The sequence below is a fragment of the Aulonocara stuartgranti genome (assembly GCF_965226115.1).
Source record: "Aulonocara stuartgranti genome assembly, chromosome: 3".
In the NCBI taxonomy this organism is placed as follows: domain Eukaryota; kingdom Metazoa; phylum Chordata; class Actinopteri; order Cichliformes; family Cichlidae; genus Aulonocara; species Aulonocara stuartgranti.
Window position 1 is genome coordinate 8531444 of NC_138941.1, and position 27456 is coordinate 8558899.

General features: G+C 43.4%; 3 protein-coding genes across 3 annotated transcripts in view; 1 reads left to right on the plus strand and 2 right to left on the minus strand.

Moving 5' to 3' along the window:
• Positions 1–27016, minus strand: LOC309702388 (uncharacterized protein). The gene is made up of 3 exons (XM_082527104.1): positions 26408–27016; positions 432–617; positions 1–298 (listed from the first exon to the last, which is right to left on the minus strand). Exons 1-3 carry the CDS (start codon positions 26492–26494, stop codon positions 269–271), a joined length of 303 nt encoding a protein of 100 aa, XP_082383230.1. The 5' UTR covers positions 26495–27016; the 3' UTR covers positions 1–268.
• LOC309702270 (uncharacterized protein) overlaps positions 1–27456 on the minus strand; it is a 253656-nt gene that overhangs the window by 104708 nt on the left and 121492 nt on the right. The gene's annotated exons all lie outside the window — the stretch shown is intronic.
• The window catches only part of LOC309702394 (protein NLRC3-like), a 166745-nt gene that overhangs the window by 81797 nt on the left and 57492 nt on the right, over positions 1–27456 (plus strand). The window lies entirely within an intron of this gene.

Consider the following 27456-nt stretch of genomic DNA (forward strand, 5'->3'; position numbering starts at 1 on the left):
TCAAACAAGATATTTGACCCTAAAAAAATGCATCAACAAATAATTTTGTAATAAAATATTTATTCTTCAACTTTTACAAGTGAAATCAAACAAGTGTGTTTAAGAGTGAAACCAGAGTGGAAGCTGCTCATATAGAGTCCAACCCAGGCTAAAGTAAGCTGAGTAGAGCAGCACCATCAAAGTGTCGGCTCTCTGGACACGGTGCAAGATCGCCATCTGCAGGACAAAACTAGTTTTTCTCGCCCTCCTCGTCAACATCAAGATGATGTCATCGTACAGCAACTGATTCCCTGTCCGTCTGGAACAAAGCATTTACATTAAAAAGACATTTACAGAAAATACAAACACCAACAACACATCTCATCATCACATGATATTTTATTATTTATTATATTATATATTTTTATTGTACCATCAACATCAACAAATACCAGCATATTTTCTTTGAGATTGAGTAGAGTGGACCTTTCCCTTGGTTCACTTCCTGCTCGCAGCATCAGCTGACCTCTGACTTCCTGGTTAAGGTCTCTCAGCGTTGACTGGAATATCAAATCGGACTCACACCATGTTCTTGTAATGTGGTCATGTCTGTCAGCTGTTTGAAGAGCATCTCTGGCCTAAACACAATAGGAAGAACAACAACACGGCTAAAAAAAAAACAACACATTTCCATATTAGATGAAGGGCGCCGTAACTGGAAATGGTAACATTCATCTGATGCTGCTTTGGATTTATCTTCTGTTTTAGACCAACTTTGATCACTTCGAGCCATCTTAAGTCCGTTTGTTCTAACTTCTCACTAACATCTCGTATGATTTCAGATCCCTGCTGTTCCCCAGCTGCCCTGTAGGTTTGTGCTTTGACCTCCAGAGGGCGACAAATCAGCACAGACAGAGAGCTCCATTCAAACTTTGCTGCCATCAGGAATAATTCTTCAAATATAATCATCAGTGTTTGAGCAGTTATGATATCAGGGACAATCTAGACATGTGTGACAATACTGAACATGTCACATGACACACCTCAAACATCATGTGATCCACTCTCAGTCTGCACTTTCATTCATGACTTCAACAGGTTGAAATGAGCTTTGAAGAAACATCAGTGAAATAAATCTTTCATGGATTCATGTGAGCAGCAGATGAACTTTACAAAGAATCAGTGGATTTATCTTCTGTTTTAGATCAACTTTGATCACTTCGAGCCATCTTAAGTCCGTTTGTTCTTCTCACTCACTAACGTCTCATATGATTTCAGATCCCTGCTGTTCCCCAGCTGCCCTGTAGGTGGCCTCAGTGTGTCTCACACCATTTACATGTTCATCATCATCACTGTTTCCTTGTTCTGTCACAAACACACAACACTTCCTGCTCTCTCTCTGATGGATCTGATTGGCTGTTTCATTCCCAGGAGGTCAGGGCGTCACACAAACAGCTTTAACTGCACAACGACACACTTTAAATCATCTGCAGACAAACCTGTGTGTTTGATTTATGAAGAAATAATAAAGACGTGTGTGCAGCTGTCCATGAAGCAGCTTCTCACACAAACTCTGACACTTCAGCCACTTTAATTCCTGCAAAGCTGCGTAATAAAGAGCTGTGACTGCTATGAGCTGCTGATGATGACTGCATGAAGCTCTCAGCTGAAGCTTCTTTCATTTATTTTAATGTTAATGTCGCCTTTTTAAGCCTGTGTGAGGATTTTAATGACACACATTAAAGGAGCTTCTTTGATTAGAACCAAATTCATGTTGATTTTCAGCCTGAAATGATAAAAACTTTAATAATTCTGTTTATAATCATCAACCTGGAGACTAATGAAAGTATAATAGTGAAAAAAAGCCTTTATTATTTGAGTAATGCCTGAATCTGCTCAGAGACGGAGACGACACAGAGGTGTTGATGACAGTTTGACATTAACTGAATTAAAAACAAAGTGCTCTTATTGTGAAAATCTGCCTCCTACTTCTTTAAATCATTTTTATGTATTTTTTAACCTCACAGTGAAACATTGAGGCATTAATCTGACACAGTTTGATCAGCAGCTGTGTTTTCACTGACGTTTCACTTTGATTTGTTCAGACTGAGCAGAGAGGATCGGTTCTCTGTGTGCGCACTGCTGAGAAACACAAGCTCATTTCTGCTGTTTCATGAAAAGTGTTATGGAGGAACAAGAAGTTCAGCCTCTAAACTCTCAGCGTGAGGACTGAGTGAAGAGTTTCAGAGCAGAGAGTTTTGGCTCACAGCTTTTAGCGTCTACACAAAGAGACGATTACGCACTTGATCTGAGAACATCTCCACCTCCTACAAACAAACTCTCCTACGAGCAGCTGTCACAACCACAACAGGCAGAAGACTGGATTTCTTCAGGTCAGATTTCATGCAGTTTGCATAAATTGTGTGTCACAGACTTTGTAGTTCACATTTGTGTGACTCGTTTAAATCTTCTCCTCCTGAAAGTGAAACTCTTACAAACACATCAGGCCACAACCTGCTGCAGGTTAATGATTGATCTGAAGACAGCTGACCTTTGAGCAGGAACTTGTGAGTCTTTTATTGTGTTTAGCACTGCCAAGTGCTGGCCTCTGCTTCCACCATCACATTTACACTGGTAGGTTCAGCACTGCTGCCTGCTTCAGACTGAATCCAGCAGCACAAAGACACAAGTTAATAAAATCAGCATCTATTCCTTTATCACTGCTTTGTTACAGAGGAGAACAACGCTCCAGTAACGCGTAATCCGATTATTTTTTTGAAGTAACGAGTAAAGTAAGGGATTACTATTGCAAAAACAGTAATTAGATTACCGTTACTTTCCCGTAGGAACGCTGCGTTACTGCGTTACTAAAACAGTGATTTTTTTGCGAGAATGTCTCACGACAGTGACGTAAGCGAGTGCGACGTTAGTGACAACAGCTGTGTGCAGATCAACAATGGATCACATATCGAGTGCAGAGAGAGTATGAGCGTGCAGCGTTTAAAGCGTGGAAGTACTGACCTTACTTTGAGTTTGATTCCATAAAAGTGACAAAAACATTAGTGTCCGCTGTGCGTGGGAAGAAAACTTCTTTTTACAGCGAAAAAACCCCTAAACTTCCAACAAGCAGCGAGTAGCTACGACGTAATGGGAAACTCACAGAGAAACTCACGGATTCTTCCACTGACCGCGGCACACCTGCACCAGGGTAAACCTCCGCCTACCCTGCTCCTGCTTTACAGGTGAAAATAGAGCAACAGGACCGCTGAGTCTTTGACTTTATTTATTTTCTGCTGTGTTTTACTTGCATCTATTTGAAAGACTGAGTGTAAACACACAAAATATTTTATTTTATGTGCTGGAATGTGCAGAAAATAGGTTTAAATGTTAAACTAATTTCTTCCAGTCAGAGAATGTTGCAGATAATTAAATGTTTGCTTGATGCATAAAGTTAAAAGATTAAATCTAATAAAACAAGTTTTAAAAAGAGACTTTTCCATTTGATTACATTTTGTATGATGGATTATGCAGAAAAAGTAGAATTGGGCTGAAAGATCTATCGCTTTATCACCTACTCAGGTTGTAAATCGGGTTTTTAAAAAGTAACTAAGTAACTAATTACTTTTGAAAATAAGTAATCAGTAAAGTAACGGGATTACTTTTTTTGGGAAGTAATTAGTTACTGATTACTGTTTTCAAGTAACTTGCCCAACACTGGACAGAGTGTTGGCTTCATCACCGACACACGTCACCACATCAGGAAACAGCTGGTTCAGTGAGTATTTAAGGTTCACTGCAGACAAACTGGAGAAAAACGAATCACATGAAACATTTGTTACTGGTTTCTGACCTCGTCGTAGAGACTCACATACCTGTGTTCTGCTATCAGTGTGATCACATGTGCTGGTACAGTTTGCCAGGTTGACCCATGTAACCTCCACTATCCTGTAGACGTGGAATATGTTTCACATATGGATCGCTTCATTACTCGACTATGACTGTGTGCTTCACAGGTGCTTACTGAAGTGCTGCTTTACACAAAACCAGACAGTAAAAATAAGAACTGCAGGTCCAGACCACAGGTTTATGTGTTGATAATGATGATGTGCAGTCACTCATTGTCACAGGATACTTCCTGCAATGATGCTACGGGTCACGCAGTTCTGCAGAAGTGGAGGAAACAGATGCTTTTCCTAACAGAGACACTTTAACGACTTAAAGAATCTAACTGACACACAAACCTCAGTTTGTCTGACATTCATGAGAGTAAACTGCTCCTGAATGTTCTGTTAGTTCACTGGATGTTCACCTGACTTCAAATGTAAAGATCCCTGAGACAAACTCTCACGAGTTCAGCGGCGACACGATCGCACAACCGGCCGCGACGTTAAAGGCCGACGCGCTCACTACCTTTGGTTACAGCTCTCAGCTCACACGACATACACAAAAATAATGACAACACGAGTCCTCTGTAGGACGTCACTGTGGTTTACTGACAATGTTCTCAACAACAGACGCACAACCCTGGTTTGGTCTGGTTATTTGTGTTGTACGGCTTCGTTGGTCTGACGAGCTTTTAGGGATGTCAGCAGAAGGATTTCACGTGCTGAGGTCATATTTATGAATCAACCTGAACAGCTAATACTTTACCTCTTTATTTTATAACACATATGAACACGTTATAGTAGATTTGTGCAATGTGTGTTTCACGTCTTTATGGGCGTATAGATCTGTAAACAGGCTGATGGGTGTGTGTCTGTTTATTGTAGCGGTGCAGAAATGTTAAAAATGATGACAATAATAACACTTCTCACATCAGGCTACAACACAAACCTCCTGATAGCTGCAAACACCAAAACCCCCAACGACAGGCGCACAAAGAGCGAGCAGGGACCCACCCTGCCAGCATGTGAGCCTCCTACTACGACTCACTGTGGAGCAACACAACACCAGGAGACGGAGGATATGAGAGAGGATACAACTGCTGTGGGGGAGCAGCCACACACTCCACAGGAGACGACGGGGTGAGAGATGGTTCGGTGCTCCTAACATCATGTGGACGCTCGTCTGCACATAAACAAACCCCACCCCACCGCCTCCTCCTTTCTCTTTTTGCAGGGTGGGGTGCTCCATCCTTACACACTTTGCACCACGTGGCTCTCCATCTATTCGTTTACCTTCTTGGGTCTCTTCCTCCTCTGTCCCAGCCGATCGCTGGGGTCCAGCCTGTAGTGGGAGTGGCTGTCCTCGCTCATCCTGTCCCCGTCCACTCCGGGTTATTCCTTTCTTCTTTCTGTCCTCTGAATCGAGCTGACCTCTCTCCTCTCTGGTCCTCGCTCTCTGAGCCGGCGGAGCATGAGAGAGAGGAGTGGTTGGGGAGAGGGAGGGGAGACGAGCGAGGGAGGGAGGGAGCACAATGGTGTTGCCATGGCAGCAGCTGCCACCAGTGTTTATCTGGAAACCAGAATAGTTGCCACACGTTGCCACACTCGCACACTCGGCAGCCACACGTTTGTGTGCGACCTGCCCGTGGCTTCCTCGTTACAGACACACCGAGAGGAAACGCTCAGACACAAGGCCGAACATGAACGAACACTCGTGTGTGGGAGGAACAGGGCACAGACTCCACGCCGTCGTTAAAGATGGCGTGTGTGCTAAACGGAGCTGTGCGCTGATTGATCAGTCAAGTGAAAAAAACAAAGGAAGCTATCTGGATGGAGTTTGCTGCTCCCACTAATCAAAGAGATGCATCACAGCTGGAGCTGATTGATGCACGAGCCACCGTTTGCACAATCCCACCGACTCCACGCTTGTGTTTCCTTTCTGCACCATGTTGTTAACACTGACCCCACACGGTGTTCATGAGCTAAAGAAATCAGGATGATTGATTGATTTCACGGACTCGTCTGCACAAAGCATTTTGTAGGTTACAGCATGAAACGACTGTAATCTCCACATTTACACTCACAGTTTCTGTTTTACTCTCAAACTGATCAATAACAGCTTTCCTGTGTAACAAACACACAAAATAAAACAACTGTACCACCAATCAAACACAAGGAAAATAAATGATATTGTGAGTTCAGCAGTGGGTCTGTGACCGGTGTGTAAGAGGACGATAGATGAGTGGGTGTTTGTAGAAACAACCTTTGTGATTTAAATGTGAGACAGCAAAGCGTCAGACAGAAGCCTGAGCTGAATATTTCCTGTGATATGAAGTCACCGTGTTTGGGTCGGTCAGTCGACTACTACTCAGTGAGTGTCCCACACACACACAGACCCACACAGACCCACACAGACCTTAATGATGGCCTCAGGCTTTGAGCTCCCACTAACAGCAGGTCCCAGCAGCATCCCATCAATAGTGATGAAAAATGCAGCTACAGCTGCTTTTCCACTACTGGAAGTTAATGAGGTCAAAGCTGGAGCTTCACCCTGTTCAGACTGAACCATGTGAGCCGGCCTCACTCCACAGAGGACGCCTCCAGGACAAACGTGGGCTCCATCGAGGCCAACAGCTGCTGTGACATCGTGGACGTGTTCTTTAGCTTGTTTTTCAAACAATCTCAGCAAACGTGCCAAAATCATGTTCAGGGAGACTCTGTGGCACACAATCCAAAAACAAAGAAGGCTAAAGGACATGCTCTGTCCTCTGTGTGACCCACAGTCGTGGCTCAAATGTGGGACTGTGGCCTGGTGTGACCTGAACACTGTGGGAACCTGAGGGGCAAATCTGAGGATTTCATTTGGCTTTTTCATTAGAGATAAGATGGATTATGTGAATGAAAAGGCAACACACACACACACGTAGGGTAGCTGTAGCCCGACTGGCTCATCTGCTAATCAGAGGGTTGCTGGTTCGATACCTGGGATCCAAAGTGCAAACTCTTGGGGAACGAGTCTACTTTGTGTGCATCTGAGGTTGAAGCGGAGCTGGTTTCAATAAACTGCTAGTTTCCCTTTCATACTCCTGAAGGACGTTCCTCACAAAGAGCGAGGCAGCAAGTCTGTGCAGGTCCTCAGAGTTTCATCTCTCACCCAGTTCCAAGCCCAGTTTGTGTCCCAGATACATGCCGCTGATGGCCAGGAAGTGACATCACTGGATCAGTTATGAGAGCAAACCCTTCAAGACTCAAACCTGCCTGGCAACGAGGGAAACGGCTACACAGGAAGTCCAGTGACGGGGTGCAGATGTTCCATCACCGGGATGTCATCGCTTGTTGTGTTTGCGTCACATACAAATGACATCACGGGACTTTCAGGTTGTGTTGCTGTAACAGCCCCACCCACACTGAGGTGGTGCTCAACTGTAACTGAGAAACAGAGTCGAGTAGAGTCAAGTTGAGCTGAGGCAGTTATGTTCTACTGGAAAAGAGGCGACTGTGGCTCAGGACGTCAGTCGGTAGTTCGATCCCCGGCTGCTCCAGTCTGCGTGCCAAAGTCACCTTGGGCGGGATACTGGCCCCTGTTGCTGCCAGTGCTTTTATTAGATGCTCTGGAACTGGTTTAGTGCTTAGGGAGGGTAGAAGAGTGCTGTATAAGAACCAGTGCATTTACCATTTACCATTACCATTACTTACATTCTTTACAAATCCTACCATGTGAATTCATGGATTTTTTTTTCACATTCTGTCTCTCACAGTTGAAGTGTACCTCTGGTGCAAATTACTGACCTCTGTCATCATTTTAGGTGGGGGAACTTGCACAATCGGTGGCTGACTAAATACGTTTTTGCCCCACTGTAAAATTCCCTGTCTGAATTACTTCTATGATTTATCGTGCAGTTTAGTGGAACTACAAGAAGGCTCTTATTACTAATAGGGATGGGTATCGTTTAGGTTTTATCCGATACCGGTGCCAAACCGTTACTTTTGAAATGGTGCCGGTGCTCAAACCGGTGCTTAACGAATGGAGAACACAAATTGGTCCAAAAACCTCTCATGTTCAGCTGTTTTTTTGTAAAAAGATAACAATGTTAGCCTTTTCTGCAGCTATGGGGCATATATGGTATCACTCTTGGCTGGAAGCAGTGCTTAAACAATGGAAAAAACACAAACTTTGTCCAAAAACCTCTCATGTTCAGCTGTTTCCCACTTTTTCTTTGGTCATTTTAGCCTTTTTGGCCAGGGTGAAGGGAGTATCTGTCATCAAACAAGAAGACAGCCGCATGTAGCTATGATGATGTTTGCTAGTTCACCTTACATGCATTAATGTAATAACGTGGTTAGCCTACTCAACGTAAATTACACACGGACAACATGAAGCTACTCAGGCAGAGAAAAACGGCTGCTGCTGCATCATCATCCTCATCATTTCTGCTACACTGGCAGGGCTAGGGGCCAGGACTCTCCTCTTCAGGTTCTTGGGGATGTTGCTAACTCCGGGTCCGATTACAGGCACCACACCCGCAGTAGATGTGCACGGTGTGAGGTCTCGCAGCAAGCTATCAAATACGGCGCATTTCTTGGCTTTTAAAAAAAATGCTATGCGTCGCCAGGTGTGTCATCAGATTCGAGGTGTTACCTCCTTTGACAGCATCACAGTATCACCTTAAAGCACTTGTTGCTGCTGAGTTTGCATCTTTTGCTGTGAAGTACAGCCAGACCTTGACAGCTTCGCCTTGGGCATTTTTAATCTGGAGCTCTGCTCTAAAAGAACGTACGTACCTGGACCCGCCTACTATCCTCGGAAACGTAAAATGATTGGCTAGAATCTAAAGTGTATGACAGCTCAGGAAAAAAAAAAAGCACCGAAATGTGCGCTGCCTTTCAGTCTGGTTACCACTGTTTATGTCAGAACCGGTGCCATGACACCGGTACCCATCCCTAATTACTAATCGGTTCTCAGTAAACTTTATGCTTTATAAGTGTTTGCAGTGCTATGAGATGTAAAAAAATAAACCGAAATACACTTGAATACAAGTACTGTATTAACTATTATGTAAAATAAACTACAGAGTGCACTCTGCAAAGTGTGCTTGCAGGCAAGAGATGCAAGAATGCATGACAGAGCAATAGAATAGAATAGAATAGAATAGCTTTTATTGTCACTGTTACAAGAACAATGAAAGGCTGTTTGACATTTCTCCATGTGTGTGAAGTATTTACACAATCACAGACAAATTTACATTTACACAAGAACGATAAGTTATACATGCACCTGCAAACATACGGATACACCCATACAAACATACACGCACATGCATACATGTATGTATAAATACATGCATGCGAACATACAGACACATGTCTCCACATACACATACATACATGCCATGGCTCGCTGACTGGGAGTGCCGACCTGAGCTCCACAGGAATGAATCCAAAAATGTTACATTTGAATGTTTCAGATCATCAACAAAATGTTCATATTAGACAAAGACAACACAAGTAAACACAACATGCAGGTTGTAAATGTAGCTATTTATTCTTATTAGAGTTATAATTCAGCCCATCGGAGGGTTTTCAAGTCTGAACCACCTTTTTAAGCCACAGCATCTCAGCCAGTTTGAATAGACCAAAGTCCCTCAGAGGTGAACTGGCTGATCATTGAACACATGTTGGTGACATTGATGGTCAGGGATGCAGAGCAGATGCAAAGCCACAGCAAACCACAAAGAGAAGCCCAACAAAGAACCTGGTGTCTGTATTTTTAGATTTTAAGGTTTTTTGATGAAGACAAAAACAAGGACAGCTTCCTCCAGGGAGAAGCTAGAAGCTGCCTCCTGCAGCTATAAATAGCAAGGCTTCAGGAAATCTCACTCTATGTCAGGAGTATGGAAACTGATGGGATGGCGTGCACCCTGCTTAATATTTTGGAGGACTAATTGCAGCATCTCAGTCATCAATGAGGAAGTAAAGCAGGAAGCCGATCGATGCACTGTGATCGATGATCTAGGTATAAAGTAAACTGCCTTTAATGGTAAATATTATTAATGTATATACAGACCATAAATATTTAAACAGGCACATAGTTTTGTTCTTTAAGGTTAACAAAACCATGATAACGGCGTCTACGTTACAGGACATTTCAATGTGAATGTAAGTGCTCTATTCTTAGGAAACCGTGGCCTTTCTGTCGGTTTGGATCTGCTGATGAGCCTTTGGTCTATATAAATAGACTGACTATGGCATAATCATGACTTTTGTCATCACAGAAGTGATGGGAACATTCAAAGACTAAAAAATAAAGCTGTGGAAGAGCAAATAGTGTGCACAATTCATCTGATCGCAGAGAAGCAGTGAAAAACCCACAGAAAGTAAAAGATAGACGTCCTAAAAACTGGTGCAATTCAGTATAATATCATTGCATGTTTTGTTGCAATGGAGCAAACAACAACAGTACACTACTTTGCTGGGACTAAAGTATCTCACATATAACATGGATGCTGTAAAATGTGATTGTGACATCCTTGACGTATGCACAGGAGTACAGAAGTAAAACAGCAGGAGTGTTAGCTCTACAGAGGAAAAGACACGCCTGTTACGTCACTTACTACCTGCTTCTTGTCACCACATCGCCCGGTAGGATGGTTTCGACTCTCTCTGTAAGTGTACATCTCACTCTAGACTCTGGCTAACCCATTCTCTCCTCCCTCCGCAGCATTCCTACCAGCCCACCTATGGCTGTGCCACATTATACTGTTCACGGTAATACTGGTTTAATGTTGGGCAACGATAAAAAAATAAAATATCGCGATAGAATATGAGTAAAGCGCGCATGCGCAGTGCCTTTGTTTTCATACCCACATGGTGGCGATAGAGAATGAGAAGGGGGAAAGCGGATCGTTGAGTGAAACACATGAACCAGAATTGGTTTGTAAAAATGGTGCAGCTTCAGTGATGTGGAACTGGTTTGGTGTTTGTCCGTCAGATACACAACAAAGCACCATTTTTTTGTAGAACATGCAAGCGGCCGTCGTTATTGCCATATTTTTCGGACTAAGGTGCTCTTAAATCTGGGAGTAATCTGGGTCCTAAACTCCGTCCTTCAGGACCCAAAGTCAAACGAACACTGCGACATCACTGAGAGTTAAAAACGGTCTAAATTCTTTCATCTTTAATAAAACGATCAGTGTTGCTGCTTTACCAGGTGTAACAATTGAGTTTAACATCCAGGCATCCATGAAAACAGAATTTATTATATTTAACGGACTTAGAAGTTAACAGGAAGTTAGCAGGAAGTTAGCGGAAGGTAGCTCACTGGTTTTGCTAGTGCCTAAGCATGATATAGCATGTTCTGACTGAGAGATTTCTGAACAAATTAAAACGTACAGCTCTGTTATCACTTCCAACATAAATGAAGACAGAAAACTAAACAGCAGTGACGTTTGTAGGGTTACTGAAGTTGGGCTAGCTGCTATATAATGATGTGCTACGTGATCGCTAGCGACACAGCTATGTTAGCATAAACACAGTGAAGCTGGAGGATGAACACTAACACTTTTCCACTCGATAAAAGTTAACGTGAGGGTTCCTGATGGTTAGAGACAAATGCAATCGCATGGCAGGATGCTGTAAACCACAGGTGTCGAACTCCAGACCTCGAGGGCCGGTGTCCTGCAGGTTTTAAATGTGTCCTTGATCCAACACAGCTGATTCAAATGGCTAAATGACCTCCTCAACATCTCTTGAAGTTCTCCAGAGGCCTGGTAATGAACTGATCATTTGATTCAGGTGTGTTGACCCAGTGTGAGCTCTAAAACCTGCAGGACACCGGCCCTCGAGGCCTGGAGTTTGACACCCCTGCTGTAAACCATAGGTGTCAAACTCTGGCCCGTGGGCCAAATTTGGCCCGCAACCTAATTACATTTGGCCCGCGAAGCCATACCAAATTACTATTAGAGCTGGCCTACTGGTATTATACAGCTAATATATATATTGTTTAGTATTAAGCTTTGCTTGTTCCATATTCAGTTTTTTAGCAAAACGTGTTTGAGTCCATAAGAAAAGATTCATTCTTATATCTGGAGGAATAAATATATTTCAATAAATATTAACGTTAGCCCGCGACTTTGTTCCAGTTTTGAATTTTGGCCCACTGTGTATTTGAGTTTGACACCCCTGCTGTAAACGGACCAAACTTCAGTCAGGAGAACAACTGAGATAATCCATCCACAATACGAGGTTAGTCATTAATATACTGCAACAACATGGGAATAGAGCCGCTGCCAGAGAATTCAACATTAATGAATCAATGGTAGAGAAGTGGAGGAAGCAAGAAGAATGAGTTTAATAAAGTTTGATTTATCTGACTGCTTTGTTTCGCTTAATGTGCCTTATAATCCCCTGCAGCTTATGGTCTGAAAAATACGTACTGCAAACGAAATCATTTGAAGAACTTGTTACATTAGCCTTGAGAATAGTTAGCTTCATAACTTGGCCAGCTCCAGGCCTCGAGGGCCGGTGTCCTGCAGGTTTTAGATCTCACCCTGGGTCTACACACCTGAATCAAATGATTAGTTCATTACCAGGTGTCTGGAGAACTTCAAGGCATGTTGAGCCATTTAAATCAGCTGGACACGTCTAACACCTGCAGGACACTCGTGGCCTGGGTTTGGACACCACTGCCATAACTGAATACTGAAAGAAACTACAAGTCACGATCAGCTTCCTCATCAAGAACATCGTGAGAAGTCAGTGCAGCTGAGCAGACTTACTCAGGAGGAGTGATAGAGAAGGACTGAAGAATGGCCACATCAATTCTCCCTGTGCGATAACACAGGTGGATCCTGCAAAACGAGTGTGTTGTCTCTAGTACAACATATAACAATTCTGGGTTTATCTCTGGACTCCATCTCTTTTACATCACTCTGTCAGAGGCCATAGCTGTGAGTGCCTTCAATCGGGCATACTGGGCATTTGCCTGGTGGGCTGACAGTGATTCTTCGTATTTATGGGTTGATGGGTTTTGTTTTGTTTGTTTGTTTTGTAACGGCATGAGCAATGAAAGGTGGTGGATTGGCCAGATGCTGGACGATGTGTAAAAATAACTCAGTTGTTTGGTGGTGGCTATGGCAGAGCTTCCACAGCCCTGCTCACAGCATTCCTGACTCTTTTTCGCCTGCACAAAACAGTCCCCTTTAGATTATACCTTCGGCTACTGGGTATGATGGCTCAGCCATCCTGGTGGTCTGGCTTGGCTGTTTAAGAGGGTTTCAGCGCTGGGTGGTTTCTTCAGGCGCTTCCTACTGTTCTTGTGAGGATTGACAATACCACCATGGGGGCTTATATTAGCCATCGGGGAGGGATGCATTCACGCTAATAGCAGCAAACATTTCCTCTCTCTGAGTGCAACACATCCCAGAGTCAGAATGGGGAATGAATCTGCGAGGCGTTGTGTTATATGGTGATTGGGCTTTGCATCCAGCCACTGTAGAACAGCTTCAGCTGGAGCTTTTAGCCACTACATAGAGCAATAATCTTCACTAAGCTTGATCTTAGAAACACGTTCCATCTGGTGGACATTGGGGAGGTGACGAATGGAAAACTGTTTTCAACACTTGGACATTTCAAGCGTGCCGGGCTGACAAATGCCTCAGTTGTTTTCCAGGCTTTAATCAATAATGTGCTCTTTGTATGTGCACCTGTTTGACCTGCAGATTTTTTTCCAGAGAACAACTAGAACAGGAAGCAAGTCAGAGTTCTTCAATGACTATGAGACACTAAGTCTAGTCTTGGTCTTGGTAGCCGGGGATCCGTCCACCATGGCCTCTGATCCTGGCTGCCACGTGGCACACATTGCATGCGACCCCTATGGCGCCCACTGCAGGTGGTGGGCCTGCATAAGAATGGGCCCATGTCCCTTTTTCGGGTTGTGCCCAGCCAGGCCCCATGGACCAGTGCCCGGCCACCAGATGTACAGCTTCTGGCACCCTCCCCGGGCCTGGCTCCAGGGCAGGGCCCTGGTAACACTATCCCAGGCAGGGTGAACTGTTTCCTTGATCTTGCACTCATAGGGGTCTTCTGAATTAAATTGAATTGAGGAGCAGACACAGACTGTTTTATATGAGATCCTTCTCATGCACTTCAACAGTCTTATTCATCATCGAGTCTTAAATGATCCTGTTATGACCAATGACTGCTCGACTGTGTCAAAGAGCTACTTCCACAGTGTGGAGAAGCCATAATTCTGACTCCACGCCAAATAAAAGGGGGAAACCCTCCCAGGGATTGACACCTAACAGTTAAATAGTTAAAGGATTAAACTTCTCTTTCCTTTCTTTAAACAAAAAAATATTTTCAAAAAACTATTCAAAGGTCCCAAATGTCTTATTTCACTCAGGGGAGGAAGGCAGACGAGAGGCAGCTGTGTCATTATGGCGTTTGTATCCTGCTGCTACTGGGACCAGTTACAGTTCCTTTCACTAACACACACACACACATTCTAGTTTTGATATCTTAGTGAGGACACCTAGTTGACATGATCCTTTTCCTAGCCGCTCACTGTAACCATCAATAATGGATGGTTAACGCTCAACCTAAACCTAACCATAACCTAACTGTAACCCTGACACTAGAACCACATTGTGAGTCTCAAACTCGTGAGGCACTTTTGTCCTCATAAATGACTGTTGGTCCCCACAAGTATAGTAACATTCCAATTCTTGGTCCCCACAGAGACATCTAAACAGGTACACACACACACTTTCATGTATTTTTGTCCACAGTATAAAAGCTGTTTGGGGCTGGGAGGAATCAAGTCCGTCCATGGCAACTTTCCCCGACTGCCTTCCACATTCTTTGAGTGCTTGCCTTGTCTGCTCGCTCTGGTGCTTTAATGACTTCCTTCAAATGGTACCAACACTTCAGCAACGACTGCAACATCATTTTTTCCATCTTCACAGCCCTGGAAGCATTGGACAGTATCATCTAATACATGGAAAATATTAAAACAGCTCAGCTCACAAAAGCAGGGAAACTTTGGGTGCAAACATGTGGAGACCACTAATTCATTTACTGCATGTTGCCTCTGCTCAGTGTCTGCTCAGTAGAACATGGATCTACATGTTCACTCCTGCACTGGCCAAAGCTGGTAGTGGTACTGCTTAGACTCTTTGAGTGCTAACATTGGTGCTCCAATCATTTGGTCTGGCTCTAACGGTGTGATTCAGACTGAGCAGACCTGGTGCATTTTGAATCAAAACTGCAGAGTCATTTTACTATTATTTAATAAGGAAGAACAGAGAAGAGTCCATGACCACGTTATATCAGTAAAGATGTTGTGTCTGCATGAGAGTAGACTGTCTCTGCAGGCAGCATCACACCCAAACAGAGCAGACAGCCTGCTCATCCTGAGCTCGCCAAGGTCACCAAAGGTCAGGCGGACAAAAACCTGCAGTCTTAACAAAGCCACAGGCAAAGACACTCTTTATTATCAACTATCTAATAAAACGCAAAACAGCCAAGAAGTGAATCTGCCATGAATTTCACAACTTTACAAGCTAAGAAATAGACACTGAGCTTTATATTGATTAAATATGTTAAATAGATATTAAATTAAATACAGATCCTGATAAATGCCTCGTTAATTTTTCATCATAGAATTACTGTTGAAACAACCCCTTATCCATGTTTGATGCCCTGCAATGGACTCACAGCCAACTGTAGAAAGCAGCCCAATCAGAGGCACTTTTTCTTTGACCCAGTTTATACTAAGTGGAGATATTATCTGAATTTCAGGAGTGGGACCACACCTCATTCACGCCGCCTCAGTTTATATATGCCCCCTTCACCAATACCCTCTGTTCTCATTTTCATGCCCACCTGGAGCCCAGGAGCCGCTGCCGGTCCTCTTTGAGGCCTTCCCCACACTGCAGCACCAGTACACGGTCCCTCATCCATCATCGTTCATCGTAACTGAGGATGTGGTCCCAGCTAGTGAAATTGCTAGTAAAAATGTTAATGTGATGAACTCACCAGCTACTGGCTCACTGACATCCAGTACAAGAAGGCCAGGCTTACCAAAACATACAGTTTGATTTGTGCGCTCTGCTGCTGCACACAAATACTGTCCAACACAAGGAATTCAGCCTGGATTTACACTCTTCCCAGTGTCCTATGGCAGGTCAGCTCTATCACAGGCAAGGACAGCTCTGACGCTTCAGAAGTGTTATCAAAATAAATAAATAAATAAAATAGAAATAACATAGTAGTTTGGATCAAAAGCCAGACTAAAATAATAAGTTTTAAGATGCAATTTAAAAGACTGCATGGACTCGGAGAGACGAATATAAAGAGGGAGGTTACTCCAGAGTCTGGGAGGTACGACAGTAAAGGCCCGATCCCCTCTGGACTTCAGACGAGACCTCGGTTGCGTCAGGAGCGTTTGATTGGAAGATCTAAGTGCCTTATTAGGGATGCACAAATGGAGGCGCTCGCATAGATAGCTGGGAGCTAAATTGTTCAAAATTTTAAAGGTAAGCAAAAGAATTTTGAATATTGGTACGATAATCAACAGGGAGCCAACGTAGGTTGGCTAAAACTGGTGTGATGTGGGCATAATTTCTAGTTCCAGTTAAGAGACGCGCAGCTGCATTTCAAACTAACTGGAGCCGGTGAATAGAGGAAGGTGGGAGGCCCGAGTAGAGAGAATTACAGTAGTCTAATCTGGAAGTGATAAGACCATGAATGAGTTTTTTAAGGTCCTTCAAAGGGAGGTATGGCTTTGCTTTAGATATCTGACGCAGCTGGTAGAAACTGTTTTTTACCACAGAGGAGGTCGATTTCTTGAGCTGTCCAGGAAAACACCAAGGTTTCTAACAGTGAGTGAGAGATGGCTACCAAGGGGCCCTAAGGCATCAGTAAGTTGTTCCAGCGGGGTGTGACTATCAAAAACTATAACTTCTGTCTTATCCTCGTTCAGTGTGAGAGACGTGACCACGTTTGGACCTCATTTAGACAGTCAAATAGGGGTTCCAGAGACGTAGAGACATCTGATGTCAAAGGGAAATAAATTTGTATGTCGTCGGCGTAGCAGTGAAAGGAAATGTTATATTTTTAAAATATTACTCCCAAAGGCAGCATGTACAAGGAAAAAGAGAACTGGGCCGAGCACAGATCCTTGAGGCACACCACAATGGGGCAGAGGCCGAGGAGTGTTGCCCCATGGCTACGGAAAACGACCTCTTTGACAGATGAACCAAGATAAAGCTATAACTTTAAGACCAACGACATGTTCTAGAGATGAGAATCTTGTGGTCGACTGTGTCAAAGGCAGCAGTCAGATCTAGTAAAACTAAAACAATGGCCCACAGGTAGAAGAAGATCATTAAAAAGCCTAACTAACGCTGTCTCAGTGCGATGGCGAGGTTTAAAGCCAGACTGACTTTCACTGATACCGTTAGTATCAAGGAAGGACTGAAGTTGTTTTAGAACCACGTTTTCCAGAATTTTGGATATAAGAGGGAGTTTGGAGATCGGTCTGTAGTTAGAGCACTAGGGTCAAGATCCTTTTTCTTTATAATGGGTTGCACGACAGCGCGCTTAAATACTGACGGTGCACAACCTGATGACAGGGATACATTTAGTAAAAGTTGGATACAGGGACCGATAGTGTGCAAAGCTTCCTTAAGAAAACGAGAGGGAACGATATCACGGGGGGAGTTAGAGATGATCACTTATAGCTGTTAAATGAGAATAAGACAGTGGATTGAACTGTTGAAGGACAGTCAAGCATTCAGGGACTGGAACAGAGTCAGAAACTAACAACGACTCAAGATGAGAGAGATGCCCTCAGAACTTAAATTTTGTCAGTGAAATATTTAAAAAAATTATCACGAAGTACAGGAGAGGCATCCCTACAAGTAAAGGGGCAAGGGTTTATCGAGGAATTACAAATACTAAAAAGGGCTCGGGGATTATGGCAGTTAGACCAAATAATACCAGAGAAGGAGGCAGATTTAGCAGCTTTAACAGACTTTTGATACCTAGATAGACATTTACGAAGCATGTCCAGAGAGACATGGAGTTTATCTTTTTTCCATTTTCGCTCAGCGCGCCGACATCCACGCCTAAGGGCGCCGGTAGGGTCATTACGCCAGGGTTGGCGTAACAATTTGGCACTTTTTGTCCTCAGAGGTGCCACCGAATTAAGAATGTCGGCGCATGTAGTATTAAGAAGGTTGGCAAGTTCCTCCGCTGATAAATCTGCAATACCATTAACATCAGAAAGAGGAGAATCAAGAAAAGCAGCAGTGAAATGAGCAAGTGACTGAGAGCTCATCGAGCGCGTTTGCCGTAGAGAACCATCACTATACAAATCAACATTGTTAATAACAGTATTAAACAAAACCGGAAAATGGTCCGAAATCCCGAAGTCCTTAATGTCCGTGATGCAGATATCCAAACCACGGGACAGTACCAAGTCGAGTGTGTGACCTTTTGTGTGAGTTGGATCACTTACGAACTGGGTGAGATTAAACGAATTCATAAGAGCAAGGAAGTCTTTGACTAGTGAGCCGTCCTCGCAACAAACGTGGAAGTTAAAATCACAAAGAATTAAAATACGATCATAGCGTAAGACGACACTCCCCAGTAAGTCAGCAAATTCAGAAATAAAATCCATAACAAATTTCGGGGGGCGATACACCACAGCGCAAAGAAATGAGGTTCAGTTCAGTTCCAATAACTGCACCTCGAAGCTGGGGTACATGATGACAGCGGCCGACATCGAAATTTGTTTTTAAAAACTGAAGCTAGCCCTCCACCTCTGTCAGTGGACCGGGGTGAGCTCAGAAAGGTGAATCGGGTTGGTTCTGAGAAAGAAAAGAACTCACCAGGGCAAAGCCAAGTTCAGTCAAGAATAAGAAGTCCAGCCCGGATGAAAGAATCAGCATACAGAGTCCTGAAGCTGGCAGCATGGTGTTCAGAAAACAGCCTGGGACTGGGAGGTCATTGTCAATGTCAGGAGGCACTGACTTGGCCCCCCTCTACATCAACGGGGAGCGTGTGGAGAGGGTCCACACCTCCCGGTTCCTTGGTGTCCTCATCTCTGCTGACATCTCCTGGACAGACAACATCTCAGCGGTCGTCAAGAAGGCCCAACAGCGGCTGCACTTCCTGAGAGTCCTCAGGAAGTACAAGCTGAACTCCAACCTGCTGCTGACCTTCTACCGCTCGTCCATTGAGAGCCTGCTAACCTACTGCATCACAGTATGGTACGGCAGCTGCACCAAGGCGGATAGAGTGAGGCTTCAGAGTGTGGTCAAGACAGCACAGAAGATCATCGGCTGCCCCCTCCCCTCCCTGAAGGACATTTATTCCTCCCGCTGCCTCAGCAGAGCAGCAAACATCATCAAGGACAGCTCCCACTCTGGTTTCAACATGTTCAGCCTGCTTCCCTCAGGGAGGCGCTACAGGTGCATCAGCAAGGAGACCCACAGACCCATAACCAGCCTGAACTCACACATGATAAACACAGTTCCACCCCCCAATCTAGGACCTCTACACACAGACTACACAACTATCATCACCACTGTGCAACACTTAATTTACGTGCAGTAACCCACACTGTAATATATAGCACTATGTTTTGTTTCTATATTTGTAGATAGCGCTGCAGAACTGTGCAACTCACCCCCTTTCTTTCCCACGTCTGCACTGAATAGGAGATGCTCTGAAGCTTATTGTGCATGTGTGTAGTGACAATAAAACGCATTCTATTCTGTTTTTGTTCACATGCTAAGTTCAGCATTCAAAATCTTGGTGTAATGTTTGAGTCTTCTCTGAGTTTCAACTGTGTAAAATCTTTATCTCACTCCTAACATTTCTAAACATGGTCTCCTCTGCTGCACTGGAAGAAATTATCAATGTGTTTGTGTCACTGCATTTAGATTAATGTACTGGCCTCTGTGCTGGATTAGAGAAACCACCAAGGCTCTGCACCAGTCTACAGCTGACTCTGTCCATTCTTTTAAAAAGCACTTCAAAACCTTTTTGTTTAAACAGATTTTCTGTTAAGAAGTTTTTGAAAATTCGTAGTTATTTATTTTTAAAACTACAGGTTTATGTTATGTTGGCACTTAATGGGGTTTTTTGTGATGGTTTGTCTGTGAAAACTTCTTTACAATCACTAAAAACCAAAGAACACCACCCCCACAGTAAAGCGGTGGAAACATGGGTCATTTTTCTGCTAAGAGCACAACATGACCTCCCTGCATGGAGGGGCCAATAGACAGGACCGCGTATCGTACTGTGACGAGGAACCTTCGTCCCTCCATGAAGATGGATGTTCAAGCATGACGATGATCCAAAACATCGTGTCGAGGTAACGAAGCAGTGGATGAAAATAAGAGTGGCCTATCGAGTCTTCCACTCATCACCTCCAGCTGGTGACGGCAGATGGCTGCCCCTCACTGAGCCTGGGGTTACTTCTTCTTCTCTGTAATGTTGTAGGGTATTTACCTTATAAATATGAAATATATAAATATGAAACATGTCAAAACAAAGCAGAGACAGCGATCAGTGATAACTGATTCTCAGTGCTGGAGATAAGGATGTACGGTAACCTTCAACATTACACATCCTGTGGACACATACTGTTTGATCTATTGTTAGCATAAAGATGCTGACAGGTGCAGATGAATGAGCCCCTGATTTCTTCAGCCTACAGCAGACAGACTGTCAGGAGTTAGCTGCAGGACTGCAGAGCGTATGCTTGGTTTCATGTTGTGTTGTTGTTTTTAGCCTGACAGATGCCAAATGATCTGTCTGATCAAACGGGCGATTGTGGAAGAACACAAGCGCTTTGTCCTCTGGAGGCTGCTGACCTTCTCTGGCCACACAAACTGCTACACACTCACACACTGACATTAACCTGTCACTGTGGTACACCACTCTATACTTCACATATCTTGGTTGTCCTCATTTACACGACAAACACTTAAATAGACACACACAGTGACACTGTACGCCACCCCGAGAGGCCCAGCGTGGCACGCTACTGGTGTGTCACATGCTCAGAGTCCAAACAGCCTCTGTGAACCCACACTGCTGCAAATATGTCGCCAGCGCCTTCAGATTCAAATCAGTGTGTCATTGAGCAACAGAGGTTAGCAAAGGTGTCCCAGTCCAAATATGGTGTAACAGCAGGAACGTGTGGGACATTCCTTTCTTATGACTTCATAAACTCAGCTACTGGGAGATTAATCCAGCGTGGTGTGGCAGCTTTGATCGTAGACCAAAAATGTGCAGTCCAAAAAGATCCCAGCGTAATCAAAACAGGCCGTCCTTTGGCGTCCACCGGGCAGTGTTTTGTAAATAATATGTGTTTATCATTTATATGGGAATATAAAGAACTAGTTTTAGCTGTTCTACATAAACAGCATATCCCAAATATCATCAAAACAGAAAATTAGAATAAGAGCTTTCAAATCTAATTTATTGGCACAATTATTTCAATTTACTTAAATGTGCTCCGAGGGCTAACAGGCTGTTTAGATCACATGTTACATAATGAAGTAATGAATGTCATTTCTAACTGTTTGATTTTAAAAAGTATGTTTGATAAATGTGGGACAAGGACAAGCATGTAATGGGATTAGTGGGGATACATTCATGGAGGAGAGGAGAAGTCCTAAAGCTAGCTAATGAAAGGACAGCAAACTAACACAGAGGAAGAGGTCAAGGCAGAACAACAAAGATTTCTTTGCAGGGTGAGATGAGGAAGGGAGGAGAGTAACCACTGTGATCACCCAGAAGAGAATGACTCAGGTCTGTGTCCAGTCTCCCCAAATCAGCATGACACAGCAAACTAAGCTACATAAATCTCTGAATTACCAGCTGAGCCACTAATCCAGGCGGTATGACACTCGCCAAACTGCTAGTTCTGTGATATTTTACCACCGAGCATAAAAGTGCTTACAGGAAAGGCCAGGAAAGAATAAGCCATGAATACAGAGTTTAATCATAAGAATATTTTATAACGTTTAACATTACGCAGAAGCATTTCATATTCATGAAACGCTTTCAATTAAAAGAAAACATCGAAACAGGTAATAAGAACACACCCAACATGCTCAACACCCACTTTAGTACTTCCTACTCAGCAGTTTCAATTACTGGTTAAAGCAAATGTGTTAGAAACTTAAAGCACGTAAAGAATCTGCTCAAGTCAAACAAGACATCAGACAACACATCACCAAGAAGGCAAGTTTAAAGCAGTCCTACAGAAAGGTTTCAAAACTCACTCCCACAGCTTGATTCCAAGGATGTTAGATTCCTATCGGGCCTTTTCTACTGTTAATGTTTAAGCTAAATGACAACTTTGTTTGTCCACTGTCAGCATTCGAAACAACTTCTACAGGGTTTAATGGAGCACACAGATTTGACTTTTTACAAAAGCACTCAAAGAGCTGTAGTAATGAAGAATTGTATCACAGTATGTTTTGTCATATCCTGTCTAAGATGTTTTTTCTTGCATGAGCCTAAGCACTCATTTATACTCGTATCCAATACAACTGATTTCGGTTTTATGCTTCCTAAAACCCTTAAAATTCCTTGTCAACGTCTTTTAGTTTAACCAATCCTAAAGAAAATCAAGCTTTGCTGCTCTACTCTATTTCCCGTTCCCTGCAACATGTGTGTGGATGCTGAATGAGACGGGTGGAGGGATGAGCGCTACATGGTTGTGTTTGAGCAGGAGGGCCGGATGATGAATGGGCTTTTATAGACATGCTGTTCGTTTACGGAGGCTTGTAGGCGATGATCTCTTTAGTGTAATATGAAAAGGAAACAGATACATCGTGATATCACAAACACAATCCTACATTTGTGCCAACCTAATAAAATAATATGCAGTACTGTGTGAAACTCATCAAGTGGCCTGAACTAAAAGTTCTCCAGCAAGTTTAGTAGCATTGCTACTTGAGATTGTTCATGTTGCAGCCAAGAACTTCACTGATGACTGCTGCCATGGTGTAAATCAGCTGGTTGGTTCCAGCGATGGTCACACTAGGGACTGTCCACTGCAGTAAAAACTCTGCATTATCACTCCGTTACCTGCTGCAAGCACTGCCACAGTCTGATTTTCTTTCATCACTACCTGAATTGTTTGACTAAAAGGAAAAAGAAATGGCAGATGTCCTTCTCTACAGGGGAGAACTGTTGGCAAACTGTTCACCACCCCCCAACCGCCCTGTCTGTCATCACTCCACTAGCATTGCTGTTTGTAATTATATTCACTCCACTTTTACACACCTGTACATAATATCCTAAAAGCCACAAATCAATTAGAACCCTGCTCTGTTTGGTAATGAACTGTGATAAAACAAATATCCCCTGCCTATGAAAAACCATAGGCTTCCCAAGGGAGTCATGAGTTCATAATGTTCATGTTCATAAACACTGAAAGCTGACATGGAGTAGGTCCCAGGCCCTGAACTCCATAAGCAAGAAAATGGATTGATGTATAAATACACACACACATATATACAAATATATTAGGGGTGCAACGACAAACAAAATTCACGGTTCGGTTCAGTTCGATACTTTGGTGTCACGGTTCGATATTTTTTCGATACAAAAAAAATGTTCATGCCTTTTTAATTTGTCAGTTATTAAAATTATAAATATATATTTTAACTCAAATGTACAGTTTTTAAATTTAATGTTGCTGAAACAACAAAGTAATAAATAAATAAATCTATCTGATGGAGGAATCGCTCATCTTTGGAAAAGAGAGTTTATTACAGAGAAATGGCTCTTTCAAAATAAAAGCTCTACTATACGCTTCTTCTGGGCTATATTCTCAGCAGCATATTAAACATATCAGGTCCCCATAAGGAGAATCCTGTGCTAACGGCTGTCTAAATGACTCGGGTAAAGTTTGTAGCATGGTGCTTGTTGTTTTGTCTGCTTCCACTTGTCTTTGCACCAGGATGATGTCGGAGTAAATGTGCAGTCATATTCGTTGTGTTCCCACTAGTGCTGTCAGCGTTAATCTGAAATGACCTTAACGCCACAACACGGCAAATCTCCGTTAACAAGCTACCGCGGATCGCCCCGTGCGTGGGGCTGGACGGCCAACACGTTAACGAGCTAACTGCGCTAACACACTAGTTCCCACCCATGTAATTGAGCATTGCATGGCACATCCAACATACTGTTTTACTTTAGTCCATGACTCGCTTACCTTCAGGGTCATACGTCACATGAAAACCAAAATAGTTCCAAACACCAGATCTGAATGAGGGTGGGGGAGGTTCAATTTGCCATGTTGCAAGGAGAGCTTAACTTCTGTCTGCTAGCTTGCCCTGCGCTCAGTGGATCTGCACTCGACAGTGCAGCCTAGGCGGAGTAGTCGAACGCAGATCCACTGAGCGCTCAACACAGACAGCATCTGCAGAAGGAAAGTTGATGAAATAAATTAAAAATATTGTATTGTTCGATACATATGTGTACTGAACCGAAAGCACTGTATCGAACGGTTCAATATCGATACGAGTATCGTTGCACCCCTAATATATATATATATATATATATATATATATATATATATATATGTGTGTGTGTGTGTGTTTCTGTGGTTCAGCATTATGATGCTGAACCACATCATAATGAATAAATGGATAAATTTCCAAAATCCCGGAGCAATGCAAATTAGCCGGTGCGAGGTAAGGAGCTCTGTCATTGGTTAGACAGTCTTAGCTTTGCACCTATACCAAAGGCCATTCAGCCTCTGTGTTTACACTCTGCCTACACAGATGTTGGACATGAGACGACTCAGGAAAAGGATTTTTGATGTGAGGTTTTTATTGAGATTTTATTTCTTTTTTTTCTGATTTGAAGTATTTATTAATGGAATAATTATTTATTTTCAAATACTGATTTATAAATATTTATTTTATTTAATTTATTTTTTTTGCCTGTCCCGTTTGGCTCTTTTGCATCAGAATTGTTGTCTAAAGGCAAAGAAAGATGCCCAACGGATTTACTTTACCAAATTGACCATCCCAGCCTTGCCATAATGGTCCATTTGATTCACCTTTTATTGTTTATTTTATTTTCACTTACTGAATACGGGACAGACTTGACTGGGGGAAAGAAAGAGAAACAGCTGAGAAGAGGGACGGGGGAGAAGGGCAAAAAACAAAAACCAACAGAATTTTCTTTTCAATTAAATTACTAGATAATAAATTACTTTTGTATTGAATAAATAAAATAACTTAAAAATGAATTTGTAAATTAATATTTTATCGCACAATTCATTGTTTAAGCAAAGAACTTTTTATTTCGATGCGCTGGATCTTCTGGTCCTCTGCACATAAGTGGATTTCCATTTAGACTTTATATAGACAACAACTCAAAGTGCTTTACAACAAGTCACATTCACCCATACGATCATCTAGTGCTGTACTTTAAACACTTTAAACACAAACACAGATACTGTGGGGAGAGGCCACAGAGGCACAGGGAGAAAACTCACACAGAAATCCAACAATTAAAGAGGAACCTTCTCGATGTAACACTACCATCCTGCAAGATGACCTGGTCCTGGGCCATCTTAATAAGCATGCTGTGCACAGTAGTTTCATATTCCTGCCAGAACAAACACCAGACAGTTTGTACACAAGGCTCAGATTCTCGCTTTGCCAGATACAGACAATAGTTTAAGATCCTAATGTCTCTGCACAGCTCTGTATGTACTGAAATATCCAACCTCAGATATTTCCTGCTCACACTCTGCACCGCCTTAGACAACAAGTAGTTCATGCTATACATAGCATTGACTTTTCATTCCAGCCATGTGCACTCATCAGGGCATCAGTGCTGCCGTAGTAACCACACTAACACTTCCTTGCACCTGTTGAAATGGCCTCAGTCTGATCGTGCCCTGAACAAACTCACCTTTAACATCCCACACACGGACTAAATATGTGCGTGTCAATAACACGTGACAGGAGAACACGCTGGTTGTCTGTCATGGGGCTGAATTAGAAACAGAGCATGAACTACAGTTTGTCAGATTAAGACTGATCAGGTCCAACATCCGCTCCCAGCACTGATTTACACGTTTGGTGTCACATTGAAGGAAACGCCTACTGGCACAACCTGCATGTGTTAAACTGCTCCTGCGTGTAAACAGCGTGTCACTTACGGCTTTTTGCATCACAAGGACGCGCACTGGCGTCTCAGGGTGACTCAGATGTTTGCTGAATGAGGTGTAGACCGGACTAGGCGGGACTCATTTCACCAAAACACGAGCTTTTCCACCCACCAGTGTTTATCTGTGTGCTTATTTTAAAGAATTATTCCATCGTTATCAAATACGAAGCATTACACGCACGTCGCGCCGTTTCTGCTGAGTCAGACACCAGTGCTCCCGTGTGCTGATTCTCGGGTCCATCTTAAACTGGTGTGTTTGCGAATGAACTTCGGTAAAACGTTACAACGTTACCGGGCGCGCAGAGGGTCTCGGAGGCGTGTCGTACCTGTCGGGTGGTCGCGGGCTCCTCGTTCCCGGTGGGTGAAGGTGTTTCTCCTTCAAGCGATGCTGGGGTGACCGGAGAAGAAGCCATGTCCCCCCGACATCACCTCTCACTAAGCGCCGCTCCTACTGTGACTTTCCTCGGTGTCCTCCAGCTTGCAATACGCTGCCTGGCGCAGTTTGCACAGACGGTGGACCGGTTGCGTCGCTCGTTTCCTGCGCGATCAAAGTGAGTCTTCGGCTGCACAGTGCAGCCACTGTCCCTCCTCCGGCCGGCGGACTAGTCCAGGCGAGGCGGATGACGTTGTCCCGGGTCTCGCTCGCTCTCGCACATGCAGGACTTGGCCCAGTCTGTCTTCTTCTGCCTCACTCTGCGCTCTGCTTTTCACTTCATGTCTTTTTGTTTTGTAAGGTGGCTAACACGATCACTCCTCTTCTGCCTGCAGGACTCTGTGACTGCTCTGTGCTGTGGCAGCACACTCCAGCCTGATAGTTCATTTTACAGCTTTTGGCACTGCGACGCTCTCCTCGGCTCGACAGACACAATCTCACCATGTCGGCACAATATACTGAGTGCAATCCATAACATGATTTTATCTCACTGTAACTTTTAAATCGACCAAATGTTGCGTAAATGACGTGTCACGTGACTTGAGCACATGCACACCCCCTGTCCTCACAGCAGACATTCATCTTAGCCCCCCCCCCCCCCCCCCCCCTTGTGTTTTGAGATCATTGCTGCAACAAAAGGTTGCCACAGATATTTCTACATGAAACGTACTGATTCAGTTGGCACATATTTAACTATGGTTGGATGAGACCTGCACTCTGTTTTAATATAATGTTGTTTTGTTTGAGTGGCTGAAATAAAGCTAATAAAATAAATGAATACTAAAATAAAGCTGAATCACATCACAGGAATGACACAGCCCTGTTCCTCCGGGCTGTCAATCTGTGAATCAGCAAACATGTATGATTTATTGTCATTCATTTGCTAAACAAACTTACCTCTGAACTTTGACCCTGACAATTCAATTTTATGTATATAGCGCC

Bases quoted from the DNA above. Each gene is read 5' to 3' on its own strand.
- LOC309702388 (XM_082527104.1), bottom strand. From the start codon at position 26,494: ATGGCTTCTTCTCCGGTCACCCCAGCATCGCTTGAAGGAGAAACACCT. The intron at 618-26,407 runs GTACGACACGCC...TATTGTGTTTAG, and splicing joins AGCCCGCGACCACCCGACAG to GCCAGAGATGCTCTTCAAAC. The intron at 299-431 runs GTATTTGTTGAT...GCTTTGTTCCAG, and splicing joins ATCTCAAAGAAAATATGCTG to ACGGACAGGGAATCAGTTGC.